General features: G+C 37.3%; 1 protein-coding gene across 3 annotated transcripts in view; it reads right to left on the bottom strand.

Moving 5' to 3' along the window:
• The window catches only part of tspan9a (tetraspanin 9a), a 221,687-nt gene that overhangs the window by 97,897 nt on the left and 100,866 nt on the right, over positions 1-22,924 (bottom strand). For 2 of the 3 annotated variants that reach the window (XM_089116345.1, XM_039650475.2), the window contains one exon: positions 2,790-2,869. In XM_089116345.1, coding sequence (XP_088972471.1) covers positions 2,790-2,852 — 63 coding nt within the window. In that variant the 5' untranslated portion in view covers positions 2,853-2,869. Of the gene's footprint in view, positions 1-2,789; positions 3,804-22,924 lie in introns of those variants that run through there. The other variant, XM_039650474.2, reaches the window with a different exon arrangement.

Genomic DNA, 22,924 nt, shown 5'->3' on the forward strand with positions numbered 1-22,924 from the left:
AAGAAATAGCAGTCACTTAAATATTCCAGTGAAATATGGTTCAGCGTGATTCGCATGATATAGACAAATTACAGCAGCTCACAAGAAATAAATGAGGTTGCAATGAATCTGGTGAGCTTATCTAAATCTGAGAGGTTGATAACGTCATTATGAGAAGGTACATGCAGCCCAATCAAAAATAACCAATCGATATTCATTAACAATTAACTAAATGTAATAAAAGCTGATGCATTTTTTTGTTAAAATACGTTTATCACAGCTTAATGTTCAGAGATACAAATATAAATGGTGAGACTGAATGTTTGCGAGCATGTGCTGAGTCCTCCGAAAAAAATAAAAATAAAAAAAATAATAAGATACATTAAATATAAAAATATAAATTAGGTCCGTCAAGCGATTAATCGCGATTAATCGCATCCAAAATAAAAGTTTGTGTTTACATAATATATGTGTGAGTAGTGTGTATAATTATTTTGTACATATAAACACACACACACATGCATGTTTATATTTACGAAATATTTGCATGTATATATTTTTAATATTAAGTTTTTGATAACAAATTTTTCTTAAATAAATACATGCATGTGTGTGTATTTATATATACAAAATTATACACACTACAGGATTAATCACGATTAATCGTTTGACAGCCCTAATATAAATATATTAAAAGATACATATATTTATACAAAATATATAACAACACCACACTATGTATTCCTTTACAAACAGCAACAGTCCAAAACGGACTAAATGTAAATTGAAGAGATAAGTAATTACAGCAGTTTCTTGTCAAGTCAACTTGATGCCACTAGGGCAAATTATGAATCATTCCTCATAAATAAAATCAAAACGCAGTGGGTCATATAGACATGGAGAGCACTGACCCATTACAGAATCAGGAACACAGCATGGTGTAACAAAGCTCACCACTAAATGCTCTAATCTGTGCTGAAGCTGTCCAGCTCAAACCAAGCTAATCCACCTAAGAAAGACAAGCCAGATGGTCACATGCAACTGCTGAAGTCCTGTACAGGAGCCTGATGACACGTCTGAGGTTCATGCTTGTATTTATCTAGTGCCTTGAATTACAACCGTAAGCTCTGTGAAGAGGCAGCAGGCGGCAGCACCTGGCTCTCTAAAGCGGATGGGGTGACAGGCTTCGGCGTTCCACAGAATGGTAACCTTGCAATTCCTGGAGCACCAAAGCACGTGGAGCGTGGTCATAGGGGTGTCATGATACAGAGTTACACTCTCCTACGGAGATCACCAAGCTTCGATCGCCATCACTCTCTGAGGAATGTCGTAACTCTAAATCAAACGTACACGCTGGTAACTGCACACCCATAGTTCAAGGACTTTGACTGCTGCCCATGTTGGAACGACCTCATGGGACTCAAATCGGCACGTGTGAGGAATCATTAAAAGAAAATTACCAGCAGAACACCTAAATGATCTCTCAGCAGGAGCTGCATCACCAGAGGACAAGGCGGTTTTGGCTGCAACTACTCATGCGTACAGAAACACAAAACTAACCCATAGCCCTTGTTTTGTTTTTGTTTTAAAGAGCAATTCAGAGATTTCAACATCATTCGGACAGTGTCATATCAAAGCTCACAACCTTTGACCACAATCCCACTGCTACAGACTGGGTTAATGCCCCGTTGAACTGCGAAATCGCCTGTGGGGGGTGTCACTCTGGGTTAATCTCTGGTGAAAAAAGATCACACAAGCATCATGATAAACAACTGAATTACCTGCCCTTCGACACTGCCACATGTTGTTCTCCTTTGCACACACACCTTTTAGACTTATATCTCAGCCAAGATCAAAAGTCTCAGGACACTGGTAACGTGACAGGCAACCCGTCCTGGATTTTACTGAAGCTATAATATGCATTTAATCGCACATATCTTTTTGTTGTATTAGACAGAGAGGTGGATAGATGAGGGAAGTATTTTAGGCAGTGTCAGACTCCAGACCTCTAATAGTGCCCCAGATGCGCCCCAGATATTACTTTCGGAGAGTACGAGAACCTTGTTAGCTTGCGCGATTAACGTTTACGCATGAGTGCCTCTGCACAAAAGACTTAGCCTAATGTCCTCCACACACTCTCCCCCATCAGCTTTTAATCCACTACCTCCATCGTTCTGAGATATGCTTCGCAAAAAAGTGAGTGACAAAAACATGCCCTTTTCAATCTGACAGACCGTCCTCATAAATCAACAGCGATCCATATAATGCCAAACATGCATGAGCAAAATGAAACAGAAACACCATAAATAGAGTGTTCATTGAAGCAATAGAAATCTAAATGCATTTAACGGAATAAGTTGAAGGCAAATCTCTCTCACTTCAGTTCCCAACAAACTTCACAGTTGTTAAGAGTTTTAATTGAATGTGATTAGAGAGAAAACATGAACTGTTTTATAACGATCCTTGTATAACCATCACAACATCTCATCAAAGCAAGTCGCAAGCTAAACCCATTCTAGGAGTGTGGCACAGCTTTCCCAGGGTGCCCCAGGAGACTCAAAGGCAGCCAGAAATAGTAAGAGTACGTAAATGATAGCATGACTAGCCTGACGTAACATTAGAAAAACACATGACAGAAAAGTCCCAGTGCCGGCACGGGGCACTCTGAGGAGCATGCACCATGACATCTCAATATGTTGCCATCAGAGAACAAATAACAGAATTCTGACCATTAAGTGCCCACAAATCTTCAGTACCTCACTACCTGTAAAGGAAGAACAGAGCAGAAGAACATTCAAAGCGTGACTTACCCAGAAGATGAGGTTGAAGACAAACATCATGTATTTCAGACAGCACAGGCAGCCTCTGGCCATGTTGCACTTCTTGAACTCTAGAAGGAACACAAAGGATAGATCCAGATAAAAGACCACGTATTTGCTGCCTTTAGGAGCCTTGTACTTGTTACTGCTTTTGTCGTCGCCAGCCGCCCCGCTTTGGGCAGCAGTTTGCGCACGTGGGCCAGTGGACCCGTAAAAGGCGCCGGCGGTAAAGCCTCGTCCTCCAAACGGCCGCCCGGAGGTGGAGGCTTGGGCAAAGTCTGAGTCGTGGCTGTCCACTGAGGGGCTACGGTGGATGGCAGATTCTTCGCTACTTGACTTCTCCATGCTCTGGAACGGAAGCCACGTTCTTTATTTCATTCTCTAGCATGTCTCTTGGAATAGCCCTTGAGCAGAACCTTGAACTTGCGCTCTAGTGCTCCAAAAAAAAAAACTAGTCTTTCTTTTTCACACAAAATATCAGGATCAGGTCAATCAGACAGTTGCTTTGCAAAATCACTTTAGTGGCAGCTTGCACCGTAGCCTTGCCGTAATATCCAGAAGCATTACTCCCACAAGCAGGTGCACGTTGAGTGTAACTGAAGTTTAAGCAGTATTCCTTCACCCTACGCCCCTCTTTACCCCTCTAAAAGAGTGTCCACCCCCAGCCCAAGCAATGTCCGGCTTGGTTCAGCTGCTGCTCAATCCCACACTCCTGCTTGCTGACCTCAGTTGATGAGTTCCCACAGCCTTCTAACTTCCACCCCCGTTCTCCTCTGAGGATTTTGCGCTCTGAGAGACTCTCTAGATCTCCCTTTATTTATTTTTTTATTTTTTTTTATCCTTGTTTGCCTGAATCAATCACGCTGCTCTGATTTAAACACTCTCCGGCACGACATTCTGTTCCTCGCTCCTCTCCTCCTCTCTCCGACTGTGCTCTCAATCACTGCTCTGGTGCTGATACACGCTATTATCAGCAGCCGCATCTAGTGGGCATTCCCTCCCAACCTAGCGCAAAGCTCTCACCTCACTCTCTCTCTCTCTCCTCTCAGCCCCTCCCCTGCCACTCAGCTATTGGTCCTAGCCCCTCCCCTAGCCAATACAGCAGCTTTAATGTGCTTATCATCACTGTGCTTTATGCCTATACATGTTCAGTGCTGTGAACTGCGCTGACTGGCCGGGGGAGAGTCTGGGAGGGCTACGATGAATTAAAAAATATCACGAGCTGATGGAAGAGGAGTGGGACCGGGGGGTTGGGGGTATGGGCGAATGGTGTGGTTGGCAGGGAGATGAATATGAGACCAAGCACACAGCTGCACATTTGACTATAGCAAGGGACTGTGGATATGTTCATAAACACAAGGAGCTTTGAGTTGCAATAAGTGCAAAAATAAGGATCTGAATTGAATAATTTAATCCGTAAATTACATTCATGGGTTAATCAATTACTATGTGATCATATTTGGAGGTTGGTGTGTGACGAGAGTTTACTACTGCAAAACCCTTTATCCATACTCTCCCATTGCCATTTAAGAAGCATGGATAAACTGGCAGTGTATCAGCCTCAGGAATTATGGCACCATTTTAAGCATTGACACTGGATAGTAGCTAGAAGATACTTCAAGCTTTTCTGCGGAACATAGTTACATCTCGAGTACCTGATGCATTGCTGTGCGCTCACACCAAACATGTGTTTTATACATACTGTAGACCAGAGTTTGCTAGACATAAATGGTGCCGGTCAAAATGACCGGCAGAGTTTTCGTTTTACGGACAATTTGACGATATGCCGGTCAAATATCGCCTCTTAATCAGTCAAGTTGAGGTATACTGGAGGCAGGCTGTGTACACCAATCCCTCTTCCCCACATAAAATATCTGAATGATAGCCAATTGTTTTTACTCAAGCGAGCTTAGTTATACACTCTCAGTACATGTCTCATTTAGCTGGTACATTTCAATTGGCCACTGTGAAATGACTCCTTGTCAAATGAACTGGAACAAACAAATGACTAGGCCTTTAACATTGTCTCACGTCATTTTGGGCTACTTTTTACGCTTTTTAAGCCGTGTCTTTTGCACGCTCAAGTTTGTTATTTCAATTGTAGGCGCGCGCGCTCATAATGGAAGCGACCCGCTCGTTTTTTTCCAAGCGCATCCGCGCTGCATCGAGATAAAAACATCTCGGTGTGGATTGAGGTTGGGCTGCTATTTTTACTTAATGAAAAATCTTACACTAACAACAACAACAAAAAAATCACCAGTTTTTGAAAGCTTTGTTCAAATGGATATGTGTATCATTTATTCTGCTTTTCTCTCACTGTCAGAAAGCAGCAGGTGCGTGAAAATTTGAAAAAAAAAATTATGTTAAAATAAACCCTTTGATAAAAATAAATAAATAAATAAATAAAATGTTTATTTTTAACGGGTCATAGTATAAAATAGAATTTTATTTTTAATTAATGCAAATTCAATATTATAATCGTATCAGTTAACGGTTAATAATCGATTAACGAGCAGAGGTTGTCGGTCGGAAAATTAACAAAATGAGCATCCCAACTGGATACATTTCTTTGAAATCACACATGAGGACTTCACAGGCTGTGGAGAAATGCAATCCTCCCACTGATCCATATAATGTCATTACATAGATCAGTAAATGCTCCATAGCCACGGGGGGCATCACATCGCAGGCTTACGGCATCGATAAGAGGAGCGGTGCCCGGCCCGCAGACTCAACGCTTGTAAAATGGCAAATAATCCCTCTGATCTGTCGGTGTATTTTTGCTTTACACATTTTAGGCTTATTCTCAGATTCAGATTGTGTTACGAACGGGATTATTAGGCCATTTCAATCAGACAATTTGACCGGAGATATTTGATTTTGCACATTTCATCCTCACATATTACAATGTACCCCACCTATGGGGCATGTTGGCACATTTCACTTCCATTCTTTCAGGGTAAATCAAGAAAAAAAGTATACACTGTAATTGTACATGTGGGAAAAAATAAATACTCTAAACCCTAAGTAGATTTACACAAACTGAGAAAGTCAAAAAGAGTTAGCCTACTTTGTGCCCCGCTCTCCCCAATTACTAGACAACGGAAACCCTGCTGGACTGTAAATGTGCATAGTTCCAATTTCCTTTAAACGAGTTCATAAGTCAAGAAAATAGTTAATTAAACATGATTTAATGACTTGTAAATGGAAGTACACATTGATGGCCTAAGACATGAAACGATCGCGGTTTGTGTGAGAAAACAAACAGTATTTATTTATATTGTTTTTAACTCTTGTAACCACAGCCACGTCCAAGTGATCTGAGCGTGTGGGAGCTTCAATCTGTGCAAGCGCCAGAAAGCGGCGGAAGTGATCTCTTGCGCATGCACGTCAGTCATTGTTTACACAAAACAGAGATTGTAAGACGACTAATTAAAATGCTACTAATTTGCGCTTATATGGGATGTTTAAACCATTGTAAACGAAAACAATTACATATGCTCTCGCGAACTCATCAGGAAGTGGTGAGTTTTCACTTCCGGCTCTTTCCGGCGTTTGCGCAGACTGAAGCGCCCACGCCCTCGGATGACTTGGACGTGGCTGTGGTTACAAGAGGTAAAAACGATATAAATACTGTTGGTTTTCTCATCATTTCTCGTCTTAGGCCATCAATGTGTACTAACATTTACGAGTCATTAAATTGTGTTTAATTTGGACTTCTCTGTGCATGCTCTTTCAGGAGGACCCCATAGACCTCCATTATATGACTGACAGACAAGAATGGTTTGACGTAAAAATATCAAAATTTAAACTACTGCGGAAACAAAGACACCTACATCTTGGATGCCCTTGAGGTAACCAAAAATTAACTTCAAAGGGAACTATCCCTTTAACTCTCCCAGCATCTGACCAGCTCTCAATGAAAATATCTGTCATTTTGCAGTTGAATCTTCTGATTATTTTCTAACAGATAAACAACGGTCAACCGCGGGAAATGTATCAAAAGAATAGGCTAACGCGAAAATCAGTGCGGTCAATATGACCGTCTATGGCCGAAATAGGTAAAAATGTTCTTTATTTATTTATTTATTTTTTTTTTTGTTTTACTTATGTGTAATTTATGTTAAAAACAGTTTAAATCAAAATACAGACAATTTTAGGGAAAGTCAAGTAGCAGGATTTTATGTATTTTCAACAAAGTTACTGAAGATAAAAAACTCAAAACAGTCAAAATGACCGCCATGGCCGTTCTAGTGTTAAGGGACCATATAACCCAAAGCATCAACCTTTAAGGTGATCCATACTGTTTGTGCTGCAAATGCTGAGTTTAGAATTTTCAGAATAAAAATAAAATCTCGTCTTCCAGTTACTTCCTGAGGGATGTGGCAAATGAAAAACGTAAAAATATTGCCATAGACAAAAATGTACAAATCTTAAACCATGATCTATCTTCAGACAAGCATATCATAGAAACTTGGAGGTGGGCCACAACAAACAATGTGATGTAAGCATCATTTCCAAGCATGTTTTCAAAAGACAAGGTAGAAATCTAGTTCATTTTACCGTCACGCCTCAGAGACTCTGGACTAAATAGTCAGTGGGCACTAATGAAGCATTTCAATCTGCAAGTGTGAAACGGTTAATTTGGCAACTTAGAACAGCGAATCAGCCAGCTGTCATCGATCGTTGTGTCTCATCACAATACTGCCTCTAATTCACTGTGCCACCTTTGCTGCAGATATCCAAAGTGCACCCTGTGTTTAGTAGTATGATTCACAGCTTTAAACATCCCCTAATATCAATGCTATTGACAGCGCTATAGAAGGTCTTGATTGAAGAATCTGGCTTTATTCAGAGCTGGAAACCCCATGTGGAAAGCTTCACAATGCAGAGCCCTTCGGGTTGAAGTCATCAGTCTGCTAATGCCTGATTCAATATCGCCTGCGTCAATGCTGGCACGTTGGTAACTTGACGGGCATTCGTTAGGCCACCTCTCGAGCCATCTACTCTTGATTCTGTCCTGTGCAGAGAGCACACGCTCAAGATCACACGCCGAACTCGATACCCACAAGAGACCGTGCTCATACTGACTGACAAACACACACACACACAAGCAAGAATGAGTTCTTGACATACACACACAAAAGTTGTCTTTGAAGTTTGAGAAGAACGGCGGTGACGCAGGGATTGATCGGACTGCAATTTACAGCACTGGCCTTAAGAACATGAATTTGCATGCATGCATATAACAATTACACAATCATCTCAGTTCTGAAGGTGAAAACATTTCAATTTCGTTACTGTAATATGGAAACATTATAATATTTGACCCTTACAGTATTTATACATCGTTGTATTTATTGAACCAAATTTTAAATATATACATTTTAATTTAAAAAGGATAAAAAAACAGGATCACTTTCATAGCTGTACAGTAATGAGATATTAGGGAGTGAATTGTCTTTTTACTACTGAAATAAGTGAAACATGAGCGAAGAAAACATGAACTAAATTAACCGAGAGAGCATACCAAAACTGATTTTCATATGACAGATCAAATTGTTATGGTTCATTATTTGCGGTTTCATAAGGATTATATCATTTATGGAATTTCTCAAAAGGAGCAACTTACATTAGCAGTTGAAAAAAAAAAAAGTAAATTAATTAAATATAAGTTAGTTTAGGAAATATACCACAAAAAAAAAAAGAAAAAAAGAATGAGACTCCATTTTAATTGTAGCCACATTATACAAAGACAATATATGCACTTTTCCAGTAAAACAGTTAAAATTATTTAAAAAAAAAAAAAAAAAACATACACAAAAATATAAATAAATGATCATTAGACATTTAAAGTAACCTCAGAAATTTTCAGGAAAAAAAAATAATGTAAATGTCTCTTTCTCGCTACATGCCCTAATTTCCGAAAGACATAAATCTGATAACCAGACCCAAACATACATTTAACATGATTCTTTGTTTCCATGCATCTCTGATAGCTACAAATAAAACATGCAAAAATTCAAACATGCACAGAGGAAGGGACTTTGAGAGATCAAGAGACAAGTAAAAAAGGCTTCAGAAAAAGAAAAACTGATTTTACACTGCTGTTCCAGTATGATACAATCATGTCAGTGTGAATCAATGGAGCTTAAATGATAAAACAGAGTGGTCACTGCCTCAGTAGGTCCTTTCTGACAGTTCACTCCACTAAAAGCCAAAGAGTCGGACGAAACAGTGGGAGTAGAAGATACTTCTAAGACCCACTGAGAACCATTAAAAAAAGCAAGTTCAAAGAGTGCCTGAGTGGATTATTGTAATTCTACATGCTTGAGTGATTACAAAGACATAAAAAGCGATCGATGCAAACGCAAGAATCTTATCTTCACTAACTTAAATCTTAATTTTCTGCTTTTATAAGTTGAATGTCTTTAATTGCACTGTGTTCGAGATCTGGTAGCTTTACCAAGACATTATCTGAGAGATTAAGCAATCTAATTTTGCTGCAATAAGGATGGAATAAGTGTTTTCGGTCATCTATAAAAGCTTTAGTTCATTGTTGAGGATTGTAGGCCTAGGGCATACAAAATGTCAAGAAATCAGCTGCTGAACGTTTAAGACCAAAATGCATTACAAAAAATCCAGTTAATTAATCCAGTGACTGTCAAAATGCCATATGACGCAGACCAATTTGATATGGTTTATTATCCACTACAGCAGATTATGTACAAATTTAAACTTCTCAGAAAAACGACAGACTTTAGCAGCTGAGAGAAATACTCAATTTATGGGAGGCAAACAAATAACACCTGGAACATCACGTTCTGTTCAGAAAACCCATTTGAAAGCAAAGGCCAAGAGGTCAAAAAGATGTTCATCCAATCTGATTTTGAACAGCAATGAGTGGAGTGGTGCAATAATTACACTTGGAAATGCACAGCTAACTGTTCCGAGACACAGTTGCTTGTGTGTTGTGTACATATGCAGGTGTGAAAACAACCATACTCCTAAACCAGACCACACACCTCTATGAAAAATCTCTCTGAACAAACAAATGGCTGTCAGACATTTGGGCCTAATAACAGACCGTCTCCGAAGAGTCTGGCAATTGGCAGAGCAGCATTTTGGCAAAGGTTATAATTAAAAATCCACGTCAACAGGCTCTCTTTAAACGCAAGTGAACAGACTAGGACTTTACTCGAGTCACATGCCAATTTCATGTGATATTTGCTGATAAGCCTGGGCTTTTGTTAAGTCTGGATATTTCATCAAAGTATAGATGAGTCGATAACAAGGTTCTCACTCATTACAGAATTAGGGGAAAAAATATGGACAAATTTGGAGGACACAGCAGCAAAAATGTCTGCTAGGAACTGTATATTAGGGGTTTATTATGTGATTATTTCAATATACTCTACTGCAGGGCTTCAATCAATACTGTAAGTAAAAGAAAACAAGATGTTGTTCTTTGTAATGCAGATAATGCTGGTCTGATGATGTTTAATAAATTAATCTATTTATAGGGACAATCAAATACTAGAAAAGAAGGACATGTCTGCTCTATTGTGTTAATATTTGATATAAATCCAGCATATATAGCATATATTTTTATTTTAGTATATATTTTACCTCCATTTAAGTCAAGAATGACTGTTTGCAATTCATGTTAATTCTGTAGCTTCTGGTGATTAACAGAAAAAGAAAATAATTTAGACCAAGCCTTCAGTTTTACAGATATCAATGGTTAAAGGAGTAGTTCACTTTTTAAAAAAAACTTTTGCTGATAATTTACTCACCCCGATGTCATCCAAGATGTCTATGTCTTTCTTTCTTCAGTCGAAAAGAAATTAAGGTTTTTAATTTCTTTGATGAAAACATTCCAGCGTTTTCCTCCATTTAATGCACCTCAATGGGAACCAAACGGTTCAAGGTCGAAAAGACACTTTTAGTACAAAACTGCTCTGTCAAAACTGTTCAAAGGGCTTTTAACGATTCCAGATGATAAATAAGGGTCTTATCAAGCGAAACGATCGTTCATTTAATAAATGAATAAATAACAAAGTTTAAGTTTTATAAGCTCAAATGCTCGCCTTGCTCTGTTCTGTGACGCACGTTTGTGACTCTCCTGTTTGAACTCGTTCATCAGAATGAACAAATCTTTTTCCGAGTCATTTGGTTCATTCAACGAACGAAACGAACGAAATGACTCGGAAAAAGATTTGTTAATTTTGATGAAGTTTGAACGGGAGAGTCACGAACACGTTTGGTTTCCATTGAAGTCCATTATGGAGAAAATCCTGGAATGTTTTCATCAAAAACCTTCATTTCTTTTCGACTGAAGAAAGAAGCCATCTTGGATGACATGGGGGTGAGTAAATTATCAGCAAAAGTTTTTTTTTTTTTTTTTAAGTGAACTACTCCTTTAAGGCTCTTTCAATAGAAATAAATACTATCTGAAAATGGTTTAAATAAATAAACAAAAAAGCTGAAATGTGGGCCTATAACTGAAGCTGTAAAGTTGTATAAACTGTCATTTTAATGGTGAGACTACTTTTCAAGTAGTTTGGAGATTACTTTAATTAAAACATTTGACATTTTTATTACACTTTATTTCCAATATACTGTCGGTGCATTACATGCAAACATTCAAAAACCTACATTCTCTAGCAGCAGCAGAGTCATGCTATGAAACTATAATAAAAGTTTACTTTCACACTGGCAGGTTTTGTCACGCAATCTGAAAGAATATTTCAGATTGTCAGTATGAAATCAGATTGTCAGTATATGAAACTATTCAGCAGGCAGCATGACTCTGTGACCTTATGCGAATGGTGCTGGGAGACAAATGACAGGGCTGGGCCTCCTGTCAGCTCTACACTGACAAAGCAACAGACCACACAGGTAGGCAGGGCGAGAGAGAGAGAGAGAGACAGAGGGAATGTGAATGAAAGAATGAAGGAAACAGAGACCCGGGCACCTCAATCTCCAGTTTAAACAGCAAACCCGCGGCCTCATCCATCAGCATAACAGCAGATAAGCATGTACGAGTGCGAGAGGACAGAACAACCTAAACAAAGTAGAGCAAACAAACTTCAACCCGACATTAGCATTTACAACCTCAGAGGGAACGCCTGGCCTGCAGAACCTAACTGAAGTTGACTTTGTTCAAGCACTGTATGAATTCTCTAATAAACAAGATGAAAAGTCCTGAAGCATGTGTAGATTAATGAGAAAAGCGGCTTCACACTTTTTGGTCAACAGGGACTTCTTAATAATTAAATTAATGAATAATTGCACATGAGAAAAAAAAAAAAAAAAACATTGAGTCAAAGATGCTGGGTATTCATTCATCATCACTGAGTTTAATTGATGTTCACAGAGCAGATTCTGAGAAATAACTTTTTTGATAAAAGTGCTACGACATATGAACAGTGTGCATAAATAGACTATTAAAAAGCTAATATAGGCTAATGTTCAGCTAACTGGTTAATTGGTTATTATTGTATTTCGCTAGAAAGAGGCTGCAGAGTAATAAAACACAACTAGAAAATTATACAGATTGGTAGTCATTGAGCCTTATAAGTGGACAAATTGAAAAGCTATGCATAGACAACAACCCCACTGACTGAACAGAGTCCCACACTGGAGACTAAGGGGCTGTTTACACGACACAGTTTTCAACTCATTTTATGAATTTGTTTTCTCATTTTATGAATTTGTTAATCATACTGTTTCTGCCTTTCCTGTTTTAACCTGTGAAGCACTTTGGGTCAACTGTTGTTTGGTTATATGTGCTATACAAATAAAATGACTTGACTTGACTACTAAAAAAAAAACCTCCCAAAAAAACGCAAACGTTTTGTCCATTTACACGAAAACAGCGTTTTGGAGGCCTGAAAATGTAAACTTTTGAAAACGTGTTTTAAAGTGAAAGTTTTCGAAAATGCAACTCTTATCGTTTTCATGTAAAAAAGCAAATTTGCGAAAACGGCGATGCCATGCACCTACATATAACGTGTTGTCTAAAGGCGCAAAGTGTTTTTTTTTTATTTGGTTTTTTTAATTTTTTTTATTAGAGACATTGCCAGCTACTGGCCTGCATGCACAATACAATTTGTTTTCGACATTTTCAAGAATCTGTGTTTTTAGTACATTGTCGTAATTGATTTCAATGAAGTTTGATCTTAGCATGTTGCTATGTTAATGCTAATCAAAATCAAAATGATCAAACTCTCATAAACAAATATGCATTGCTAGCACAATAATCTGTATTAGGTAAAAAAAAAATCTATTTGAAATAGAAAAAAAAATATTTTAACATTTATTGTAAGCATTTAATTGGAACTGACATTTCTCCCACTTCACTAAGCTTGTTGCTGTGCTTTATCGAATTTCAATCAAGATGCCTATTCTTTTAATTCTCTCATTTCTCTCGGTTTGAATGAATGATTCAACGACTCACTCAGAAATACTTCACTTGTTTCATTACTTGATGAATCAGTAGCTGCGTTTACGTGGACCTTATAATCTATATACTTATAATCGGACTGACGGCTCAATCAGACTAAAAAACCTTAATGTAAACACCTAAATCGATCGGATTGAGCTCGATCCGACTGTAATTTCGATCGGATTGAAAGGGGTGGTTTAGTCCTTTTGTAATCCGATCGAGAGAACATGTAAACACTTCGATCGGATTGAAAACCGAAACTAAAAGGACCGCACATGTGCAATGACGTTGAAATAGCGTATGACGTATGATGCACGGAACAAGCTGTTCTTCCTATTGAATAAAGTGTCATATAAAAGAATGTTCCGTTATTTAAAAATTCTCATTTCATTCAGCGTCTGTGAAGTGAAGCAGGACAACGTCCCACCAGTGCTTGTTTTAGCTTCTTTTGGGCACGGGGTTTTACTGCGTGATAAATATAAGAAGCATGGCAAAACGGTTCATGCTCATCGTCTCCAAATCATGACCAGAGACAGATAAATATTAAGTCTGTTGTTTAAAACAAATAAAGAACCAATAGAGGAGAATAGTTATGCGCAAACAGTGGCATATTCGTGCAGTGCGCGCATGTCAAAAAAATCTATTCCGATTTGAATCTTGTGACATATAAACGTGCACATCAACCCGATTACTTTATTTTTCATTCACGTAAACACCTTGATCGGATTCATCAATCTTGTTGATTTCAGTCCGATTGTGTCCATGTAAACGTAGCTAGAGTTTTCGATCAAATCTATTAATTAAATGATTAAATGACAAATAATTTGTTTAAACAGTTACTTATCGCCACTTATTGGTGTAACAATGTAATTGATACAATCTGAATTTGAGGTCACTTTCAAAATGATTTACTCTATTTGGATCGCTACCATAAACAGAGTTTATATCTGAACTAAAAACTTTTAACACGGTACTTCTGTGATATATATATATTTTATTGTAACACACACACACAAAATGACTGTGTGGTAAAAAATAAAAGAACTATTCATGACAACTGATCTCTCTCTCTTGCTCAGAGCCAATGCAGATTTGAACGTTTGCTATGATCGTGCTTGTCAAAGGTTTAATATACAGGCATAGCCATTTCATTGACATTTAGGAATTAGATTGCATGGGTGTTTGGGGATCTTTTAATGATTAATTGTGCAGCTCCACTTCATGGGTTCAATGTCTTGTGAATGCGTAGGTTATCTCTGTACCTTATCTATAAATAGTGTATATTAGTTTGTATTAGATAAGGTATAGCAGTGTACCTCTGAGCGTACAGCACTAGGGAGAAGCTAAATAGATCATTTTTAATTTGTGTTCTAACAGTTTAGGCAGCTCAATCATTTTTGGAAGAAAGTAATAACCAAGAACAAAATAACCAAGAACATTCGATCTACTGCTTCAATAATTACTGTTAAAAAAGCAGCCTAGCTCAGACATACTTCAAATATTGGATTATTTGAATGCTTCTTGAAGTGTACAGATGATGAAATCTGATGGAAACAGCACACATCCTTTCCCAGCACACATTGATATGGGAAAACTCAGATTTGTGAAAATCTGCAATGGGACTGCCAAACTGTCAAAAAGTTAGACCTTGCGAAATGCTGAAGATGACCTTCACTCATCAAATAACAACAGGTTCCTGTTTGCACCTGCAGCCTAAAATCTGCTCAGCATGGAATACGGCACTCAGCTTTGAGGCATTTTATAGTACAGCTATAATTCATCCATCAACCGCCATTATATACACAAGGTTGTTGTCTGCATATTACCTTCGTGTCCAGTGTCAAATACAAACTGGAGGACCCCAGCCAGAGAAACACTTCCCCCTTCTATAGATAGGCATAGTCAGTCATCCGTTACCCCCCACCCCCCACCCCACGATTAGAGGAGAAAGAGAGAGCGGGTCACTTTTATTTTGGGAATCTGAGAGGGGGGTGAGGCAGATAAAAGTGTTGTGGTTTTACGGCCAATGCTCCCCACCACGTGTGCATCCTTGTGGAGGGTGACGCCGGCCAGCCGGTTCCCTTCACCTTTTCCGAAGAACCTGCGGATGCTGTGGTCACAACTACAGCCTATTTCCAGCTCTGCAGCTACATGATTATACCAATGATCCCTTCCGCCATCGCAAAAGCCTATAAGGGTCACTGTTCCTGTGGCGCCTGTCGGGCAATTCGACACACACTAAATCCTCCTCTGTGTTTCATGGAAACAGCATTAGAAAACACATCAGGAGGTCTGGAGATAGAAACAAACAAATGTCCAAACAGGGACTGGAAACCTTTAGAAAAGTTTTCTAAACTGAGCTTATCAAGAAAAGTAGCTGTCTATAGTTATTGCTTGCTTCTGCTGAAGGTGGAGTCTAGAAACTTTGGAGGTAGGCATGGTGCCCATGGGCTCCAGCCTCGTCTTTGAGGTTTGCGGGGGCATTTTAACATGCGGTTCTATGTAAGCAGCTGGTCTGTAGGAACCGGAGCTGCTGATACAGCTCCTCGAGGTCAAAACCGTTATAATAATATATCACTGTCTCTACGACTGTGGATGTAACACAGCGGGAATGGCTTGTGGCATACCACTCTTTTATCCAAAGCTCTATTATATGGAAGATGTATGTGCCCATTCATTAAGCTCGCCAGAATTAGTGTGGATAAGGATTCATGTTTCTAGGTAAAAGGGAAACATAGATAAGACTCAAGATGCCAGATGCTGGATTTTCAATCATATACATCAAGAGCAAGTTTTTTTTTTTTTTTTTCAATCACATTAATACTATTCCGAAAACTAGGGATGCACCAATATGAACATTTTGGCCGATACTGATAACCGATAATTCTTTATACTTGAAAGCCGAAAACCGATATATTGGCCGATAAATCTAAATCCAATTTGTTCACATAATTTTTAAGAGCCTGATTGCAAAAACCATGTCCCAAAAACATACAATTATAATCATGTTCTCATTATAATTTTTTTGTAGCCGACATGACAGATGTGAGCTGCACATGTTGTACTTAATTGTATTTTCCTTTTTGAAGTGATTTCAATCATATTTTAAACAATTGAAAACTATCATTTTTAACAGTGCGCATCTGAAGTGTCTCAGCTGAAGGAAATAATCCATCATTTATCGGTTTTAATTTATCATTTATCGGTTTTAATATAATAACATAAACATATATCGGCCGATACCGATATGGTGCTCGATATATCGTTCATCCCTATGGAAAACTGTTGCATACTAAGAAAAAAAAACGTTGAAATGTCTTTACTAACCATACACTATTGTTCAAGAGTTGAGGTCAGAAAGATTTATTTTTAAACATAATTTTGTTGTATAGTGCTTTTCACAATATGCAACATTTCAACGCAGCTTTAAAGAAAGTCACAGTTATGTCAATAAAATGTTAATAAATGTTTGTTAAAGAATGTTTGTCAATTATAAAAAATATCAGACAAAAATAAATATGAGCATTGTGAAAAAAAAAAAAACGTAAAAAAAAAAAAAATCAGCACTCCTGTGTAACAAAAAAGAACCAAAAAATTATCTTTTACAGGTAAAAAAAAAAAAATATTCATCTTAGTCATTGTAGTTCATATTCAGTTAAGCGGCTGAGCCCACCTAAAAGAACCGCAATGTGGATAATAGCTGTATTTCAAAGAAGAGTGTCTGCTTTCTTGACACTCTTGCAGTTTATATTTTATGCTTGTGTGTATAAGCACACTTGTGGGCATAAAGTTAGATGCATCAGGGTCTTCCTGGTATTATTATGAAACTATATGACTCATAAATAAGGTTTAAAATGAAGACTTCACAGAGACATAATTACCTCAAGCTACTTCACAGTTAATGAAACATTAAATTCCTCATTATTTTGTCAATTTGTAATGATTATTAAGCTATGCTAACCAGGAGGAAATTAGCTTTAGAAGAGCAGAGGAGACAAAAGTCGATGGTTACAAGCCATGTAAACCAACCAGCTGGCCTACCAGCATCAAAATATGGCCAACTCCCTGTAGACCATGATCTGAGCTGGCTTAAGACCAGAGACTCAAACTATGGCAGACGATAGGTCCTATGTGGGACTGTTTACTGAGGCCCAACTAAGCTGTTCGTTCCTTTACGGAGTCCAAAGAAGGCTGCAGATGGCATGGAAGGGCGAGAAGGACAGGCAGTGGAGCCTAACATCACGCTCCAGAAAACCTCAATATGGATTAGCATCGGTGAGTCCATCCAATGGAGGATTAGAGATTCTCTCCTGGGATAGAGCCAAGCTTCAACAATAAAGATGCATGATCTTATCTTAAATAAACTCAAAAAACATTCCACGATAAAACAAAAGAATATCTAGTTCTCAAAAGCTGGTTTTATCGATCATGAAGATTCAAAAGAGAAGTAAATATTAAATCACAGTTTTAATTTATTGAAGCACTAATAAGATACCATAAGTTCCCCTTAAATTCTTTGTGTTTACCTGCAGTAAACATTTCAATGGATATTGCAACAGATTTATCACACCCACCTCCACAACAAGTCTGTACATGTTAACACAAAAACCATTTTGTTGTCACTGATACTAATGAGCGCGTTCTACAAACATGTCAAACTCATGGTTCGCACAACATCAGCGGATAAACAAAAGTGATGACGTTGTTAACAAGTCAATTGACTTTGAGTAATCACTCCTCGAGTTTGGAAATATTTCCCTCTGGTGAAAAAGCCTTTCCTGAAGGGTATTTCAAATTAGCCTCAACATAATTAATATCGTGGCTGATGTTATGCAACTACAACACATTCCAAAGTGATTTTACATCTCTGGCATACTGATCACTGCATGTGGAAATGTAATACTAAATTTCAATATTAGTTTTGCACTGTGCTTTGCATGTAAACTGCATGAAAACAAATAGAAAGTAAAGTTTGTTAAAACATGTTTGAAAGTTTTTGATTGTTGGGAATCATGAAATTGCTCAATACACGCCACATTACAACTTCCAAACTCTTAAAACTTGGAGGTAGCATAAGAAACTTGAGCAAAACCAAGCAGCTGCAAAGCAATGTGCAGACACCTGCTGACAGCTGAAATACATTGGAAAGGCCAATAGCACATATAATATCTTCTGCATGCATTGACACCATCATTCTATACCTTGAGCAACAGTGATCTTGATGAGGTCTGACAGATCACCGCAAACTTCAGAGACATGTGTGCACGAGGAAAAATATTCAAGCTTTCTTTGCCACGATACCATCATTTTTAAATCACTCTCTAGAGGGGCAAATCCTCACTCAAAATGATTTATAGGCAAAGTATAAAATTCCCGCAACCCACCGGCTACGGAATACAATATCTGCCTCCCATGTGTAAAAATCATCATCTGTGTCATGAAAAATTAAGCCAGTTAGGGTGAAAAAGTGCGTTTCAGCCAAGCTATCGTCTGTCTTTGATTGTTCGACTCTTAGCTGGAAGTTTAATTTCACGCAGCCGATATTTTATAAAATAAAATAAAATAGGATTCAACGTGGGGCTTAACAGGTGGCAAAAAGCAGACCCTGAAGTTAAGAGACATCAGCCATATGCACTTTTTTTCATATTCTCAGACAAGAGAATTCGTTTGGTTGAGAGTCACACTACTAAGGCTCTCTTGACACTGCGTGCATGCGTTATATTGGTGGATATTGTGACTGGGTGATACAATGAATATTTTTAATATTCAAAATTATATTGTAACCAATACAAAATTGACATTGTGACTGTGAAAATTAATGTTTTTTTGGTAACACTTCCTTTTAAAGTACAGTACTTACTCTTTTTTTTTTTCATTTAAGCCTCATGATAAAAATGCACAAAAGTTCATTATTTGATCAATTTCTCTATATTACTGCTTTTGGGCTGACATATTCAATGAATCGTTTCGTTTTTAAATGAAAATAAATCAAATTTTCTTCCCTTTAGTTTGGTTCGTTCACACTCAGATCTGCACCAAAACAATCTTTCCGAGGTTAACTGAACGAGGTGGTCTTGGCCTGTATGAAAACAAACTCTAGGAGGTTCGGATAAGCTGAGAAAGCAATCCAATCAAATGGACCAACAAACTAAGGTTATCATAATTTATAACGGGAAATGTGTTATATAATAAGCATTCTGTGAGTGAACACATTAGTTATTGCAGTTAATTGAGCTTTGTTGTGCATATATATATATGAAGAGTTCAGATGCAAAAGCCTCTAAGTGCCATTTGAAATTTTCTTCTAAAATGATCATTTTTATCAAGCTTGTATATTTAAGTTCAGTAATTTCACTTAAATAGCAATGAAGATTACCTATTAATTGTCATTTAAGTGAAATTACTGAACTTAAATATACAAGCTTGATAAAAATGGTCATTTTAGAAGAAAATTTCAAATGGCATTTAGAGGCTTTTGCATCTGAACTCTTCATATATATATATATATATATATATATATATATATATATATATATATATATATTTCTGTGAATATAAAGTCAAAACCCAATTTTTAGTCATACCTGGAAACAAATCCTGGTAAAATAGAATATATGGGCCAGAGTTGGAAACATCTTGAAAAGAAAACTGAAGTAGGCCATTTACATTTTATTCATTATTTAGATATGTGCATTGCATTAGCTTGCATTGGATAACAGTTGACAAAACATACTATATATTTAACATATGAGCAGAAACTAACTAAAAATTATTTGATGTCTATTTTATAGTAAAACCTTTATAATCTATTTCATCTGTAACAGTAGGCTATGCATCTGTGCGTTCGTTCGTTCACACACCCGATTCATATTTAAACAGTCTTTTTGGTTTAACAGATCAGTATAGAACAAATCTCAGTAGCCTATACAGTCTTACTAATGTAGGAGCGAAATTGAATGAACGCCCAGCGCGCGCACGTCTATCTGCGCGCATTTAATATTTAAACAGTCTTTGTGCAGTTTACAGACACTATTCAACAACGCGATTAGAACAAATCACTTAAGAATAAATGACTTACATCAGCTGCATTCGTGTGCTCCTTGAAATGAAACAGGTAACTGAGGTAACTTTCCAGGATTATAATGACAGTAATATTCCTCACAGCGCAGCAACACAGGTAGGTTAGGTTTGAGATAAAAATGGAAGTTTTATCCAGCTGATGTGGGCATTTTCATGGCTTGCCTCAACATTAGCGTTTGAATAGTGAATGCTCTCAGTGGGGTCATATTAACACGTCATACGCTATAATTAGGTGAAAGGAAAAAGACTGACATCTCTCTACAGATTACATCAAATGAGAATAGTTGTTTTTTTATATAAAAAAGTATTTTAGTCATACCTGGAATTTTATTTATTTTACAAAAACACAAGGTTTTGATATTAATGAGAGTGTACACAAAAAGAAGAACCTCTATAGTTTATAATCATGTATTGATTTTATTTATATGACCATTAATGACGGAGTATTTTAAGTCTATGTTGCAGCTATGTGAAAATAACAATAAAACACGGGGGACGTGTTTTAGCCACAATAATTCCACAGGATGATGCAGAGGAAACTCTGACCAATATGCGGACAGTTTTACTCGCATGTGACTGGCATAAACACATTTTGGTATGCTTTGAAATGGTGCCCTGTAAAAATCAAACCGAACCAATTAAAAAAAATGCAAGATTGTAACAAATTAAGTCAGTTTCAGAACAAAGCAAACTGAAAACGCCCTAAAACAATACCTCTTAACTACAAATTCTTTACTAAAACTACTGTACAAGAATAGTGGTTCAGTCCACATTATGTATTATGGATTGCAGAAACTGTAAAATGCAGAAATACATAAATATTGATATTATAAACATTATCAAAAGGATGAAAAACACGACGTATTGTAACAATGTAGCCATAGCGTTGGTGTTTCACGGAGATGATGCTTAAAGCTTAAGGTTCAAACCCAGCATCCTCACCACTAGAAACCAGATACCGTGTTGTGCTCTCAACCTGCCCACAGAGGTGATGTATTTTTAATGCCCTCCAGTATCTCTACCCACATTGACCTTCAATAGAATGAAATTATCCCCAGCTATTTCCACGACTCCACATTAAGAAAACATAGGGCTTGTTTACACGTGAGTGCATGTCTAACGCTTTGCTCTAGGCTTGAAATTTAACAATTTGCAGTAAATATTGTCAACAATTGCACAACCATTGGTTTTATGGAGAACCGCAGCATATTAGTGTACCACAAGCCACGGCAATTTAGAAGATGCCTTATAGGTAATCAAGAGTATGTGAGCATGTGGATTCACTGAGCCATTCAAAGGCAAAACTGAGGTTAAGTAAGATCAGACAAAGCAGGGTTTTTAATAATAAAAATGCTAAAAAGTTGTAACTGTCCTAGATAACTTTCTCAAACTTTATTATAATCGAGTAACTGAATAATCAACCAAGTATAAATAAATAAAATAGATTTTTATAAACAATAAAACAATAGAAGTGTCCTAATTTAAATAAAATATGTGTGTAGTCTTGCATAGTCAGCTCAGTAATTCCAGTCTAGTTCTAGATGACTGCTTTGGGTCCCTTGGCTCCAGGATGTCTGCAAATCTTTGCTATTCCTGACACTTCACAGGTGTGTGTGTGTGTGTGTGTGCCTGTGTGCATGCATGCGTGCTTGTGTCCTATTGGGCATCTGTAATCAGGAGCCTTCGATTACCTTTTTATTTATGAGAACACCTAGATGTGTGAGGTGATTTATCAAAAGTGCTGCATGAATTTCATGATTTATAGTTTCCTTGGCTTCTGTGTGACCTTAAAAATGCACCCTAGAACACAGACAGAAGCATAAAACAAAACTCAAGGGGAAAAAAATACATATGATGCATAGTCTACCAATGATGAGGACGTGACAGAATTGCATCTTCAATTCAGGGTCTGTTCCAGCATTTCAAAATGGTTTTAAACAGTGGTGGAGGAAGTACTGAATCTCAGTACTTAAGTAAAAGTACAAATACCCAGATAAATATTTACTTTAGTAAAAGTAGAAGTAACACAATGACAACCATACTTAAGTAAAAAGTAAAAAGTACTTTATTTTAAATGTACTTTAAGTATTAAAAGTAAAAGTACTTGCATAACAATTTATTATCTTAATGTCTATTTTCTAATGATTAATAAAACATTTAATTCTAACTCATTCAACCTAATAGCCTACTCCTATAATGATGTTCAATAATGATGGAAAAAAATGTCACCATTTCTGAAACAAGCTTGCAATTAGGCAATATCATGCTTATCCTTAGTACTATATGTTAATAACTATAAATGTTAAATGTTATGGCAAACGCGATTCATTTATGGTGTAATTCTGAACCTCTTGGCTTGCCATAATCCTAACCAAACCAAACATATATTACACACGGTGTGTTTCCTATGCACGTAAAAACAAATTTTCGCGTATGAGTTGCACGATAAACACACTGCGTGTGAGACGCATTTAGTGTGACCGGGTTGATATACTGTATCTATGGCAACCAAACGTCACTGGTGAGACAAACGTGCAACGAACGGACGGTCAGATTACGTTTTGGCAGGGGAAAAACTGATCAGAAAATGTAACGA

This window comes from Pimephales promelas, chromosome 10 (assembly GCF_988280905.1).
Source record: "Pimephales promelas chromosome 10, fPimPro1.hap1.1, whole genome shotgun sequence".
Taxonomy (NCBI): domain Eukaryota; kingdom Metazoa; phylum Chordata; class Actinopteri; order Cypriniformes; family Leuciscidae; genus Pimephales; species Pimephales promelas.